The 14,465-nt window shown below is 36.2% G+C and overlaps 1 protein-coding gene across 4 annotated transcripts in view; it reads right to left on the bottom strand.

Moving 5' to 3' along the window:
- The window catches only part of LOC113081025 (double C2-like domain-containing protein beta), a 230,184-nt gene that overhangs the window by 21,013 nt on the left and 194,706 nt on the right, over window positions 1-14,465 (bottom strand). For all 4 annotated transcript variants that reach the window (XM_026253087.1, XM_026253097.1, XM_026253092.1 and 1 more), the window contains 2 exons: window positions 4,503-4,577; window positions 2,439-2,548 (listed from right to left, as the gene is read on the bottom strand). In XM_026253087.1, the coding sequence (XP_026108872.1) occupies window positions 2,439-2,548; window positions 4,503-4,577 (185 nt within the window). The remainder of the gene's footprint in view (window positions 1-2,438; window positions 2,549-4,502; window positions 4,578-14,465) is intronic.

Genomic DNA, 14,465 nt, shown 5'->3' with positions numbered 1-14,465 from the left:
GAAAAAAAACATCTTAAGTATGCAGAATAACGTAAGTGTATTTTGAACGACTAATTGCCACTTTGAGCAATTATATAATTGTGGCATCCATAATTGTAATTGCGATTAGAAATTCGGTTAATTGATCAGCAATAGGATTACGGTTGTCCCCACTTGTATCCTTTACTATAATCCATGTTCTTATAAACTGATACAAAACTGAATATTACAAGCTCAAATAAAAAGCACTTTTATAATCAGTATATGATGTTCAAATGAAAATGCATGAGATCCAATAAATTGGTATCAAGTGATGAATTCTTAATTAGATACAAGCTCATCTGGCCAAAATATTGGGACATAAGTTAAAATTTCTCCCCCTTCCAAAGGACATTTTTCCTTTATATACTGGTGTATCTGAAACAGAGACTGATGGTAGTTAGAGTAACAGCTTCCTTTGCAAGCAGTTTTCTAATGGAAATCTAATTCATATTAAGTAAGAGTTCATCAACACCAAATTGAAATCTGATTCCCATTTAATGCTTTATCGGCCCAAATGAATTGTTAAATACTGTCAAAGACCAAAAAGTGCTCTGTCAGTAATCAATGGCCATTTGTGTTCCTGACAGCATGCACAGCATTGAGGTGAATGTGTGTAGGACGTTAGTTAAATTAGCTACACAGTATTGTTTTTCATTTACTGATATTTATTCCATTAACCATGATGCGATAAAATCAAAATGTCCATTTATGTGCAAAGCTTGTACTTTTGACCCTTATTATCTGACACATTAAACCATTTTCTTATATTTGCAACATTTCACTTGAAGGACAATGCCAAGTGGGTTCTCTACTCAGGCAACATGGTTAATCTGCTTTTAATGGATTTGAGGGATATTGTGTGTGTAACGCAGCTGTTATGTAATGATACACACAAGTGGAGACTAATGTTCCTCTGTGGTGTAATCTTTACTGCCACTTTGTCTGTGCTATTATCCTAATGCAGCATTTCAATCACCACACAGGGTTTCAATGCAAACCAAAACAATCAAGCTCTATAAAAAACAACCTATTTCGCTACAGTCATGTTTGTGCGGCAGTAAATGTCACTCAGAAAGGGCCAATGACATCTCAGCTGGGGTGAAATCACCAGACAACACTGTATGAGACAAAGGGGTGGCCAAAATAAAGACATGAAAAATTTTAAAATGTTTGCAAAGGTGAGTAGGTTTGCATAGGTTGATTAGCAGTTGGCACCAAACTAAAGGCCTCTAGAAACTGCCACTTTGAATTATGATCCAAGGCAATAATGAGGGGTATAAAGATTCAGATTACAAAAACTGTAAAAAGTTTGTGTAAAACTATTCAGAAGTGTATATTTAGTGTTTCATACATTAAAAACTTTTTTATTTACTACCTACTTAGTTACTACCCCACATATCCAAATGGCTATCCAAAGATAGATGCTAATTAAATTTAAAAAAATTCCCACTTCTTATCCAAGGCCAGTGCACGTCACTTTTTACTCCCAAAAACATTGGCGAAAACAAATGGATGCTCTCTGTCCCCCTGTTTCTGTAAGCAACAGTTAAGCAGGTTGAGGGAACTGTAATGGGATCAGGAGCCAGCTAATTGGAGTGATTAGATCCTGATAATTGCTCTGCAGGGTCACATAATGTCCAAGGAATATAATGGCATTTTACAGGATAAAGTAAACATTGTTCTCTTAATATACTGCCATATTCCCGAGTTCTGATACATGGGCACAGGAACAGAGAGGTTTCACAAACACCCAAACCACCAGATCAGTCTTGGAGGACAAAGTGAGAAGTATATTTCTACCTCCTTCACCAGTCCTTCAACTGGACACTTTTCATTTTGATGAATGCCATAATATTCAGTACTTGTATGGCAGCAATCCAAGAATCATTGAAGCTGTTGAAGGCAAATGGTTGTTCAGCGTGTAATTACTGTATGTCTCAGACTCAGCACTACATAGGGGCCTGGTGTGGGCCTGACACACCCAGTTGCAACTGGATCATGGGAAGTCATGTAACCATGAACACTTACTTAGGAAAACATCTACATTCTCTCTTTTTCCTTATTGAAGTAGGATCTCAGTTCAATCACCGCTGACATTCTTGAAAAGCCCTCATTAAACTTGGTTGGTTTGCTTCGTTTGCCACCTTCTCTGTTTTCCTTTTCTTCTGACCCAACTTATACACCATAGGAACAATGTTTTTACTCTCAATATGTGAATGCATCTTTCTGGGTGACAACCCCTGTTAACTTTGTTACTAATAACCAAATCACTTCTTTATGATAGATAAACTAACTGTTATGCACCAGTGGTAGCCCAACACAAACAGTGAGTGTTCAGACACAATTGTCAACTTCATGAATTTTACAGATTCCTTGACATATAAAATTCTCACCAAGTATAGATTATGATTGGGTACCTGAGTGTTTTGCGAACCATATCTTCATCAGTTATCCCATAATACGTCAGGGTCTCACTCCAGACAGGGTTGAGAGTGTTGCGTAGGGTCTTGGTGCGGAGCTTATTGGCCTGGAAGAGATGACAGATTTGCTTGTAGATTAATGGTTGTGTTCACCGGCACTATTTCACAACATGAGCACTAGCTAAGAAGCCAGACCTTCAAGATCTGATACTGTTCATATTTTTATAATAAAATTACATGAATCAGGTCTTTAAATTCTGTATTAGACATGTACCACATTCTGATAACAGGATTGCAAAATGGGAAACCTCATTTAGAATTAATAGAAATAAAACAGCTCATATAATATTTAGTTTGACCTTCCAAGGTTGGCAATCATCATTTTATAAATCTTAAAGGGATAGTTCACCCAAAAATGAAAATGTTATGTTTATCTGCTTACCCCCAGGGCATCCAAGATGTAGGTGATGTTGTTTCTTTAGCAGAACAAAAACAAATCAATTAAAAAAAGATTTTTAACTTTTACAGTTTGTCAGTCATGTAATGGAAGTGGATGGTAATCACGGCTTTGAGACAAAAAAATAAAAATATACCAGCAAAACCAAATTAAACCCTGCGGCTCATGACGACACATTGATGTGTGTATGGGCATTGACACTGACTCTATCTACAATCTCAATTAGGAGTGTCAATGGTCCATTTGAGAGATAAGTGGTAGTAATGCACTTATAAGTCTGTGATCCGCAGTAAAGCAAGAAGAAGAAGACGACTCATCACGGGCTGGCTGTTGAGAACATTCTCAGGACAGTTCGGAAATTGCGGTGAATCAGAGGTAAAAAAAACGATATCAGTACTGTTCAGTTTCTTGCACCGTTTAATTTGGTTTCGTTTGTGTATGTTTTTTTTACTCATAAAGCCATGATTCCCATTCACTTCCATTATATGATTGACAGACTGCAACAGTTAAAAACCTTTGTTTGTGTTCTACTGAAGAAACTAAGAAACCTACATCTTGCATGCCCTGGGGGTAAGTAGATAAACATCAAATTTTCATTTTTGGGTGAACTATCCCTTAAAGCACCTTCTTGCACCATTTATTGAAAAAGGAGACTAAACGTGTGTCCTATGTTGTAGCCTGTGCATAGAAAAAGTTCAACACAATGATTAAAGCAGGTGCAATTAACGCCTTGGACTTTGTTTCATTTGGCACAAACCCCTTGAGATGTTTCCTAATCCTCAAGGGTTAACTCAGATATCCTGTCCCATTCAATTACTCCGTAACCCTGTGAAGGAGAGTTCAGCTATACTGTAGGACGTACTGTATGATTCATACAGAAGGAGAATGACTTGGAGGAGTCTTATGTCGTCAGTAGCTAAGTGGATTGTTGGCAGGATGGGCAAGGAGGTTACCGGTCAAAAAACAGATGAATTATAAGAAGAACCATGATGATAATTTGTAGAGCACAGAGGTTGTTCAGTGACGAGAAAAAAAAGTGTCATTTAAGATCTCAATGTAGCACTGATTGGTTAATGTACTCTAGACTCATGTAGAGACAGAAAGAGTTGCTTTTAAGAGTTCATTTGAAGTTGAATAGCTCAGGCTCAAGAGTCTGAGGTAAAGAAGTTGTGTTGTCTCATAATGATTTTTGAGCCTGCATCCATCCTTTCATTATTTAAAACAAAATGCACAAAAAACATATCGTTTATAAGTAACCTTACGTCTGATATGTTACTGAAGTTTACTTATGTGATCAAAATTGTACTACAGATAAAGCTTGTTCTGAAAACAGAGTAGAATAGCATAAAATAAGATATCGCAGTACAATGTGTCTACACTCCAAACAAGATGCTGTGTTAGAGTCTATATTTTATTCAGAATAATATATTAGTCTGAATCATTTTAAGTCATCCTGTGGCCCCCTAGGAATTTTCATGAGGCCCCCTAATGGGCACAAGCCCTCTGTTTGAGAACCACCACCTTAAAACATATTAATCATATAATTACAAACCTCCTTGCATTGTATAAAACAAAACAACTCCAAGGGGAGAGCAGGCACATACCTTACTAGCTCCAGGCAGCAGGTGCAGCTTAACATAGGGATCTGACAGCCCATTGTGATCCATTGGTTTGAGTCCCTGACAAAGAGTGAAAGAAGAAAATTGACTTATGAAAACAACCACTGTTAGACATCCTCAGAAGTCAACAGCATAAAACTGTCAAGCCTGATAGATTCCACAGGCTTTAGATATCCGATTCATGTCAAATTCTTGCTTTTTCTAACAAGACGCACTGTTTTAGATCCGGCTAAATAAGCTAATTAGAAACACTGGAGGTGGTGCCGTGCCATGACAGCAGAGCACTCTCCTAAAGCTCTTAGCTTTCTATTAACATGCATTTTAGTATGGGCAAAAAGCTTAAGCACTTTGGGCATAAAAAGCCCAATCGCTGTGTGGACAAGGCAGAAATATCAGATGTGCAATCATCCAAAAATGAACTTAGTATTTGCTCCACAGTATTTGTAGTGGGATTCAGTGAGGTGGCATTGGACTTTGGATTCAAATGTCTGCGTAGATCTTAAGGCCAGTCAATAGCACAGAGGGTCTTTTCAACACTGTAGTTAACCATCACATTCACAGGTAGAGAATGGCACTGCTATCTCTCAGAAACCATGAGGGGAATGTTTTTGATAATGGTTTTTAGTTTAGCTGTCTGCATAATGCAGCTTTGCAGCAAGAGTTCAGAAAAGTGTTATCTTCAGTACACAACAGTCAAGAGTGCTTTTGCACTAATAAAATCAAGTCGAATCCCACAGAGAGCTGCTGCTGAAAGAGCTTCAGGTCTTTCCAGAAATGTCTGGCATGAAATTGTCTTTCTTTGAATGTTCAGTAGAACCAAGTTAGTGAGAGAAAGAAAAGAAAACAAAAATACGTAAAGGACAAACATTATTCTGTTTCTTATTAATGCTGTCAATATTTAATTTTTTGTAGTTAGTATGTTCTTCTGCAGCAGTTCTCATCTGGTCTTCTTTTTAACCCCAGAGCAATTCTGCCATACATCTATTTCCAGCATTTATTGATTTATTTTTTATTATTTCTGTGTATTGAACACATCAGGGAAACCTGTGCTGCAGAGCTTGAATCAGTTCAACCGGTGTTTAGAAAGAGCACAAAAGATATGGAACAGTTGAAACATTTAACTAATCTCATAAGGTAACGTTAAATTTGACAACAGCATTAATTAATCTACAGTGTATCCCAATTTGTTTTGTTTTACAACATTAAAACACAATAAAACTTTATAAATAATAGACCAGAGTCTGTATGTGGATCTCTTATCAACTTTGCACATCTGGCCACTGCATTTCTTCCTCATTCATACTTCGCTCGAACTCAGTTTGACTGACATGTGAACACAACCACTCCAGGACATAAATGTTGTTTTTCCGTTATTTCTGTGTATCTTTGGATTTACGCTTGTCTTTATCCTTCTGGAAAATAAATTTTCTGCCAAGCCGGAGGTATCTTGCGGCCTTCATCAGGTTTTCCTCTAGGATTTGCCTATATTGTACTTTTATTTATTTCTTTTTTACCCTCCATCCTCACAAGCCTTCCAGGCATTCCCACAGCATGATGCTGCCACCACTGTGCTTCACTGTGGGGATGGTGTATTTCTGATGTGCAGTGTTTGACTTATGCCAAACATGCCGTTTATTCTAATGGCCAAACATCTTTATTTTGGTCTCATCAGACCACAGAAATTTTTTCCAACTGGCTTCAGTGTTCCCCGCATGCTGTGCTGAGATACATATATATATTTTTAAACAGTGGATGAATCTATGACACTCTCCCATTGAGATGTAGCCCTGGAGCAACAGTTAAATGTGCAATATCTCCAATCTCAGCAATTAAAGATTGTTATTCCTTCAGAATTCCCATTTTGCCTTCCGGATAGAGGTGGATTTATATTGTTATTTCAATTAAATTCTGCTCTTTCAAACTTTCTATCCATTAACAAATCCTAAAAATGTTTTCCACAAAAATATTAAGCAGCACAACTGTTTTCAACATTTATAATAATATGAACGTTTCTTAATAGTCTTCCAGAAAAATTGCGAAATTTCCTCACCATTAAGTTGATCCAAACCTGTATGAATTGTTTTCTTCTGTTGAACATAAAATAAGAAATATTTGAAGAATATGGGTAATCAAACAGTTGATGGACCCCACTGACTTCCACAGTATTGTAAAGGGGTCCACTGTTTGGTTACCCATATTCTTCAAAATATTTCATGTTAAACAGAAAAAATTCATACAGGATAGAAACAACTTAAGGTTAAGTAAAAGATGACAGTTTTTGGCTGAACTATCGCTTTAATTACCAAATCAGTATTTTTGAATGATTTCTGAAGGAGCAAGTGACACTGAAGGCTGGAGTAAAGGAGGTTTGCTGTCACTGGAAAAAAACGACATTTTACATTCTATTAATATAAAAAAGGTTATTTTAAATATACACTACAGTATATATTAAATATATTAACTAGTACTTTTACTGTATTGTATGATCAAATGAATGCAGCATTGATAAGCAAGAGGGACTTGATGAGATAAAATGATAAAATGTTTCTGTTGATGAGTGCCATAAAAAGTAAGAACAACAAAATATGAAAAAGGCTACTACTTTTCATAGACATTGTACATACAAAATAAAAGTACTAAATAAACTTTTTTTATTCCACCATTTTTCTGGTATGTCAGTAGTCAGTAGGTCTATTGAATTTCATCATTTAAACATCACAAGCTAAAATTAATCACAGACAGATTAGAATAGATTCAGCATATTGTGCAAATGTGTATATCCATGCTTTAGTGATGCATTTATTTTCCCAGCAGGCATTTAATTTTTTCTCCAGGTAGGGTTTCTGAACGGTCCTCCAGACAGCCCCTCAAACTCCTGTGTGCAGTCATGTGTGAGATGAGCAGACCTCAGAGGGCCAAAGAAAGGACCAGACTCTCCAGCCTAACATATATGGGCTGTCCGAACCACAACCCTAATGAGTTATTTTCTGCTTCTGTGAGTTATGTAGTTTCAAGTTGTCAAAGAGGCTTGCTTCACACCTCTCTCTCCACTTTTGTTTAGCTTGTGGGTACATGGAGGAAGCACATAAAGACATAAATAATCATCACTGTTGCATTTTACACAACAACAGCGCCTGAGAAATAAAACAAATGAACATAAGGGGGTGTGAAAAAAATCTCTGCATGGGCAAAAGTACATGGCAGGAGAGGTGACAGGCGAAAAATAGTGTCTAGTCAAACAAAATCTTACAAGTTTACAAACTGTTGCTTGGTGAAGAATGTTGAAGACTTAGGGTGTGCGATATAATTTTTGATCGTAGACAATAAAAATGTCTCCACGATCTGCTTTTGAAGAAATATGGTAGTATCATGCTACAGCGCACATTCTGTCAGCTGCAGTTCTGGCGCCTCTGTCATATCCTGTACAATACCACATGCATTCACGGCAGCGTTAACTCTAACTATTATTTGCATGTGCTTTTAAATGTTTTATTCGCGCGCTGGTCTGACCTTTGCTTTTTCTGAGTGCCACATACACCCAAAGCGCACACGCTAAAGCCTGTCAAACAGTGCCTGATTATTACTAGTTAACTAAGTTATCTTTTGTGCTAAAACTGTAAAAACATCAAGGTTTAAATGTAGACTCGTTTATGTCTTAAATGAAAGTAAAAGGTCAGAGGAAAACGTATACGTGCCTGTATATTAGATGCGTAATGGGATGTTATTCTAACAGGAGTAGAAGGGCTGGCTCTAAGCATATTTGATGAATTAATTTGTATTCTAAAGTATAAAAAAAAAACTTAAATTAGATTTGAAAATGAACTCTGATCAAAATTAGAGAAAACTAATCACTTACAGATAAGGTGCTGGTGCTATTGTCCTTAGTTATAGAAATTAACACCTGCCAAATGCGAGTAAAAATTCACTGTGGTGGGTAACATTGTTAAATCACTAGCCAGTTTGGTGGCTTAGGCTACTTTTCTTCACTCATAAAATTGTTAATGTAAGCCAAATCCGTTCCGAATTAGTGCAAATACTGAACTCTTGAGTCATCATATTATATTAAATACAGCCTAATCGCGCAGCATCTGTGTATACTTAGCTTACTTTAACAAACCCTTCACCTCAGAACAACTAATGGCACACTGGTTTCCTTTGCATTGAGGGATTAAAAAAAAAGTTGGGGAACAGATTGGAGTGACAGACACAGTGATGAAGCTCGTATGTGTTTGCAGTACACAAGCCACGGACAGTTAAGAAAGCAGACTCTACTGTGTGACCCTGTCTCTCTCTCTCACACACATGCTCGCGGGTGCACACACACTCACGACAGCCAAAACTCTGCATTTAAACATTCAATAGCAAATACTTAAACTAATAACAAAATATACTTCCAATAGCGGATTCAGAAGTGCCAGATTGTCGTAGCAAAGTCAGAATAACCTCCTCTCCTAGGTTCAGAAACAGTCATCCATAAAATGCGTTGCTGTTCTGTTGTAAGTAATCTTAAAGATTCCTAAATGCATCTACTTTCGGAAGGCCAAAAAAAGTGCTTTTGCCTAGATACACACAGGTTACTGAAACCACATCTTCTGTTTGCATGAACATTTGGGCGACATTAAGCAAATATTTCCACATCGTGATGTAGACACGTGAGGGCGTGTTTGAATGAGCCGTTTTAGGGGGCGTGGCAGAATCTTAACTTTGATAAAGAATATCTCTTTGGATTTGAGACTTTAGTCTTTGCAACTTTACAGATCTTCTTTATGCAACAAAAGCTTGTAACACTCCAAAGAGAAAGGTAAAATTGAAATAGCATAATATGACCCCCTTTAATAAAAATCATTGTGTAATTTATAGTATATGTATTTATAAGTTTATATATTTATGAATTGTTTTATTTTCATATTTATTCATTCAATTTCCTGAATTCTACTGTTAAATACACCTACTGTACCTGAAAAATAAATCATTGTTTTTTTTATTTGTATATTATGTGTATTTGTCATTTGTATATCTCTATTTTTTTTATAACAAATATAGAATAATGATTTTTTTTTTTTATCTTCACACACTTTGTCCTAAATGTCTGCCACTCTTTTTTATTAGATTTTTTAAATAGGGAAATTAGTTTGTAACTTGCAAAATAGTAGTAATCCAACATCAAAAAGATTTGTGACAAAATTGTGAATTTCCTGAAAAAAACTAAACAGAAAAACAGGAATTCAGACACAGCCTGGCTTGTCAAAAATGCAGACATCCCTCCCTTGAAGTTATTTGCTCCTACTGTTGGCCCATAACAGGACAACCCGTGAATGCCGGTCTCATCAGAGCTACAAAGCAGTTTTCAAAAATCCACAGGTCCACTCGGCTCTATGTGATTGTGTTTGTGAATATGTTTGTGTGTGCGTGCGTGCAGAGACTGCAGATGGTCGTTCTCTTTGAAGGTGCTGCGGGCTGAAACAGCCACTGAGGTCCACTTCACTATAGAAGAGCACTGACGCAACCATTCACTAAAATAAGGGCGAGCACAAAACTGAAAATCGCTTTCAGCATACGTATGTGATTTCCCACTTCCCCACTGCCATAAATCCAATTCTAATACAGCTGAACCGCTTCAATATGGCAAACACTCAGGGTGTATATATGCATTTGTTAGTAACAACTGAGTTATCTTTGCTCAGTGTTGAGCCAGGCGCTCGGTGTAATTGAGAATTTGTCTTCCGTTTCAGGGCTGCGTGACATATGGTGACTGGTAAACTGTGGTCCTACTGCTCCAAGCAGATCGATAAAGAAAAACAGCCACTGTGTGATTTAATATGGTGCGATGCTGATGCACCCCATTCTCATAGGATATTGAAGGATGTGTTAAATACAGAGGAACTACACTCCTCATCAAAGATCTGTCTGGTAACTGCAAATTGATTGGAGGGGGGCGAGTGGGCGTAACCTTAACGTGCATTTGTAAAGTCACAGCTGACCTTGACTATTCTGGATAAACATAAAACAGAGAAGCAGAGGTCTCCTGAGAACACAGCTTACAATATATGTGTTATTAGGCGTCCGATTGCAGTGTTGCCAGTGAATGGATGTTTGATCATAATTATGAAGAAGCAGGAGAAATGACCAGTGTGAAAAGAGATGGGCGGCATGCATCAGTGAGTGCGTGCGAAAGCTGTGCGCGCACCCAATCATTCATAGTGCTTTACTTACTGCTGAACGCTGCCAAGTACGGCATTTCCCTTTCCATCTCCTCATCAACGGCTAACTAGTCAGATCTGTTTCGTCTGCCAAATTATATCTCTTTATTCTTCTGGATAAACATCCTGTTGGAGATGGTCTGCACTTAAAAATGAAAGGGGCGAGATTCTGTAAAAGAAAAGGGCTGGTCGAAATCAAGCGTGTTTCACAAGAGCAGATGGAGGTTCCAGCACAGATGACTCTCAATGGGAGAGAGCTGTACACGCTCCAAACGCCATTGAGCCACACAGAACCTAGCCATAAAGAATTACGGATAAACATTAGTATAGGTTGGAGGTGGGCTTGAAAAACACAGGGTCGGAGGAAGTGTGCGAATAAATGCTAGAGTAACATCTCCATAAGCAGTTATGTTATGACATATACCATCTATACATATATTTTCCAAACTGCCTGTCTTGTGTAGGGTCATAGGGATGCTGGAGTCTATCCCAGAATCTTGGGCCATTTTTTATTTATTACTTTTTTTTTGTAGTGTCTGATTACCAATATGCAAAAAAATAAAAAATAAATAAAAATAAAAATAAAATTTTGGGGGTCAGCGGGGCCCCAGTGAAGGTTGTACCAATGAGCCCTGTTTGAAATTGTTTAATTTGTATGTTCGTTCGTTTTTATTTATTTGTTTTATTTACACAATGTTTACGTTTTTTTTTTTCAAGTTTGTAGGTGTCAAGGTACAGAACCTGAATAATGAAATGTAAAATAGCACTGGATAGTCTTCAATGTAAAAATGAAATATACAATCAAACCAAAATTTATTCAGACACCTTCAACTTTTCTCACATTATTACAGTTTATTTGCTATCGCTTGTAAAATGGTTCTAAAATATGACAAGAACCTAGAGTTAAACTCTGTCAGAACAAATTTGTCTTGATAAAGTCATAACTTGATTACAATCAAAACTACACACAACTGTTATTATGACAATATTTACACAACTATCAATACTTTGTTGACCAATTACAGAGCCATGCTTAATTTTGTTCAGATTGTGGTGTGAAAAGGTTTCATTAGCAATTCAGAAAAAACCACATAAGCAATACATGGTGCTTCATAAGGTGCTGAATAATTTTTTATATAAAATTTTTTTAAATGATGTATAAAGATTCTTTGGGTATAATATGTCACAGTTCACTTAATTTTGCTATACTCACTTACATAATGTCTGAATAATTTTTGGTTTGACTGTGCATTAATTCTTGTTAAAACTACAAAGTAATTCAGTCAAGAGCAGTGAGTGATTTTCTTTCATTTTCTTGGATTAACATTACAGCAGCCAGGAGCAAAAAGAAGCAGATTCAGTGTTCAACTGTTTTGAGACGTGCCTCTGCGTGAGACCTGAACAACAGAACACTGTGGGTGCTGAATTGGGCTCTTTCACATCTTTTTGTTTGTTCAAACTGCGGTTTGTCTTTGTTCGTTCAAGTGCAGGAGGGACTTCGAGCAGAACTTCGCAGAAGAGAGCTCTGTTCAGTGTCGCTGTCTGTGATACGCAGCTCTCTCTCTGCGTGCGCACCGTGTTAGCACGTCACGTTTGATGTGGTAATTTCACAGTAGGTTTAAAGACTCGTTCTCGCCCTTTACAGATTCGGCTAGGTATACATCCACGCTAAAATATCAAGGTGAAAGTCATCATAGCTTGCTTAGTATAGACCCAGCTCCCAACCCAACTTTGAGAATAGATTAACGGCAATATTTTTTTTTATCGCCCCATAAGAGTCTTACGTTAACGCAGCACACGACTATAACGGCCCACCACCACTATATATATATATATATATATATATATATATATATATATATATATATATTTTTTTTTTAAACAAATAACTGACAATTATACAACAATTAAAACATGCATCAAATACTACCAGTAATAATAAAAACTAATCTTAATAATAATTTATTATAATATTATTAAGAATCCATATCCATAACATGTATTGTTGTTTATGCAATTATATTTAGGCAAAGTTGTTTTTCTAGAAACCATTTTTCTTTTAGTTTTTTTTGTCCTTTATCTAATGGTCTGGAGTCAGTATTTTTATTTTTATTTTTGGATGCATTAAATTGAGCAAAGTATCAGTAAAGACATTTCTAATGTTAAAGAATAAATATATTTCATAGATGTAAAAATGCTGTTCCTTTTTAGCTTTCTGTTCATCAAAGAATCCTGAAAAATGACTCAACTGTTTCAAAAAGGTTTCAACAAAAATATTAACCAGCACAACTATTTTTAGCTGTGATAATAAATCTTTCCTGAAAACCAAATCAACATATTAAAATGATTTAATGTAGCACTGAAGACTGAAGTAATAGAGATTTGTCATTACATGGCTTTAAAATATATTGAAAAAAAAAAATTATATATATATATATAATTTTTTTTGGATCAGTTGCAAAAGTTAAAAAGCATGAATATGAGTAGATTATGTATATATATATATATATATATATATATATATATATATATATATATATATATATATATATATATATATATATATATATATATATACACATACAAATCCATTATTAGTCAAATAAATGATTTCTACTGGTAACTAGCCATTCATCCTTACCATCGTGCTTGTCAAGTTTTTCTTGGTCCAGTACCTGTTAGAATTTTTTCAGATCATGAATCAGAGCCCATCAAATTGTAGATGTCTGTACAAATAGTCTAAATAAGACGGTGAAAGATTGAATACTGATCTAAAAGATGCACCCAAGTTACCGATCGAGGCTGTTGAATAGCTGTGAGGGTTAGCTATGTTAAACACAGCATGGCAGCTTTTCCATTGCCTTTCTACCTGATTTATAGTTGTCTTCAGGCTGCTGTTCTGCTCCATGTCAGACACAAATATAAATTAATACCCACATGGATGTGAAAGTGACCAATGGGTTCATCCCATTCTGAAGTCATGAATGTATGTATGGGATCCACGCTGTACTGAAGACCATATGAATATAAACACCCACCCACATGAGAACAAACGAGAGAGATACAGTCTCTGCAGTCTCTTACTATGCATGGCCTTCAGAGTGAAAAATTACCATTCAAGACAGAAATGTACTGTTACACGGTACCAGAAATGAACTAGCTTGAGATAAATGTACCCATTCATCATAAATACTTAATAAAAGGCCATTATTAAACATTATGCTTACATCTGCCCATGGGTAAGCACTTTATCCTAATTGAAGATAATCTGACTTGTCACTGAGTGAGCCAACAAAAAGAAAAGGTGCCAACAGTAAGCAATCAAATGATACCGGCTGTGTCACAGGAAGTCTCAGGACAGATAAAGCTATGACACACGCATAAAGGAGACTGAAAGATCTGGTCTCTAGTCACAAAAAAATACTACAATTGCATACAAATGGAATTTAGCTATAAGGGTAATATTTTAATCCCAGTATTTCTACTGAAAATATACTTGTATATAAGGAATATATATCTATCAAAAAGAAAAAGAAACCAATTGAGAGACTTGTATGATCCTGTCATGTAAAAGATAACACAACTTAAAAAAACAAAACAAACACATAACATACGGATGTAAAAACGGTTCTAATACAGTAGTCTGTTCTTTCATTTTTCAGAGAATACATTACAGCTAGTAATTTTTTTTCAGTGTTACTGGAGTGAATCAATGGAGTTTTGATGGGAGAGACTGAGGTAATTTGCT

The sequence above is a fragment of the Carassius auratus genome, chromosome 5 (assembly GCF_003368295.1).
Source record: "Carassius auratus strain Wakin chromosome 5, ASM336829v1, whole genome shotgun sequence".
NCBI classification, from domain to species: Eukaryota; Metazoa; Chordata; class Actinopteri; order Cypriniformes; family Cyprinidae; genus Carassius; species Carassius auratus.
The sequence above is the reverse complement of the archived record's forward strand: the minus strand, read 5'-3'. Positions and strand labels throughout refer to the sequence as shown.